This window comes from Pygoscelis adeliae, unplaced genomic scaffold (genome assembly GCF_000699105.1).
Source record: "Pygoscelis adeliae isolate BGI_AS28 unplaced genomic scaffold, ASM69910v1 C10094889, whole genome shotgun sequence".
In the NCBI taxonomy this organism is placed as follows: domain Eukaryota; kingdom Metazoa; phylum Chordata; class Aves; order Sphenisciformes; family Spheniscidae; genus Pygoscelis; species Pygoscelis adeliae.
Genome location: NW_008819882.1, coordinates 1 through 378, shown reverse-complemented (window position 1 = coordinate 378; position 378 = coordinate 1). Strand labels below are relative to the sequence as shown.

The 378-nt window shown below is 69.0% G+C and overlaps 1 protein-coding gene across 1 annotated transcript; it reads right to left on the bottom strand.

The window, feature by feature from the left end:
- Positions 1-16: 16 nt before the first annotated feature.
- Positions 17-373, bottom strand: LOC103914465 (actin-85C-like; the record flags this gene model as incomplete). The annotated part of the gene is made up of 1 exon (XM_009321138.1): positions 17-373. A coding segment is annotated over one exon (357 nt), but the record flags the coding sequence as incomplete, so codon positions are not given.
- Positions 374-378: the final 5 nt, after the last annotated feature.

Sequence of the window (378 nt, the reverse complement as noted above, 5' to 3'; positions counted from 1 at the left end):
CCAGCAGCCAGCCCAGCTAGAAGGTGAGGGCAGCCCCGGCCACGTCCAGGCGGAAGATGGCGTGGGGCAGCGCATAGCCCTCCCGCACCCCTGCTGCGTAGGAGGTGCTGACGCTGCAGCCCACCACCATGCCGGTGGCGTGGCCGTAGGAGTAGGTGGCGAGCAGGGAGCGGGGCAGCACCAGCATGGCCGACACGCCGAAGCCCTTGAAGAGCAGCTCAGCCACCTTCTCCTGGTTGGCAGCAGGGGAGAGCAGGGTGTCCGTGGCCAGCACCGCCACCTCCTCGAGGCAGACGCCCAGCTTCTGGTAGAGGACGCGGTGCCACAGCTCCTCCAGCCCGTACCAGTCGGTGACCATGCCGTGGGTGAGGATGGGGC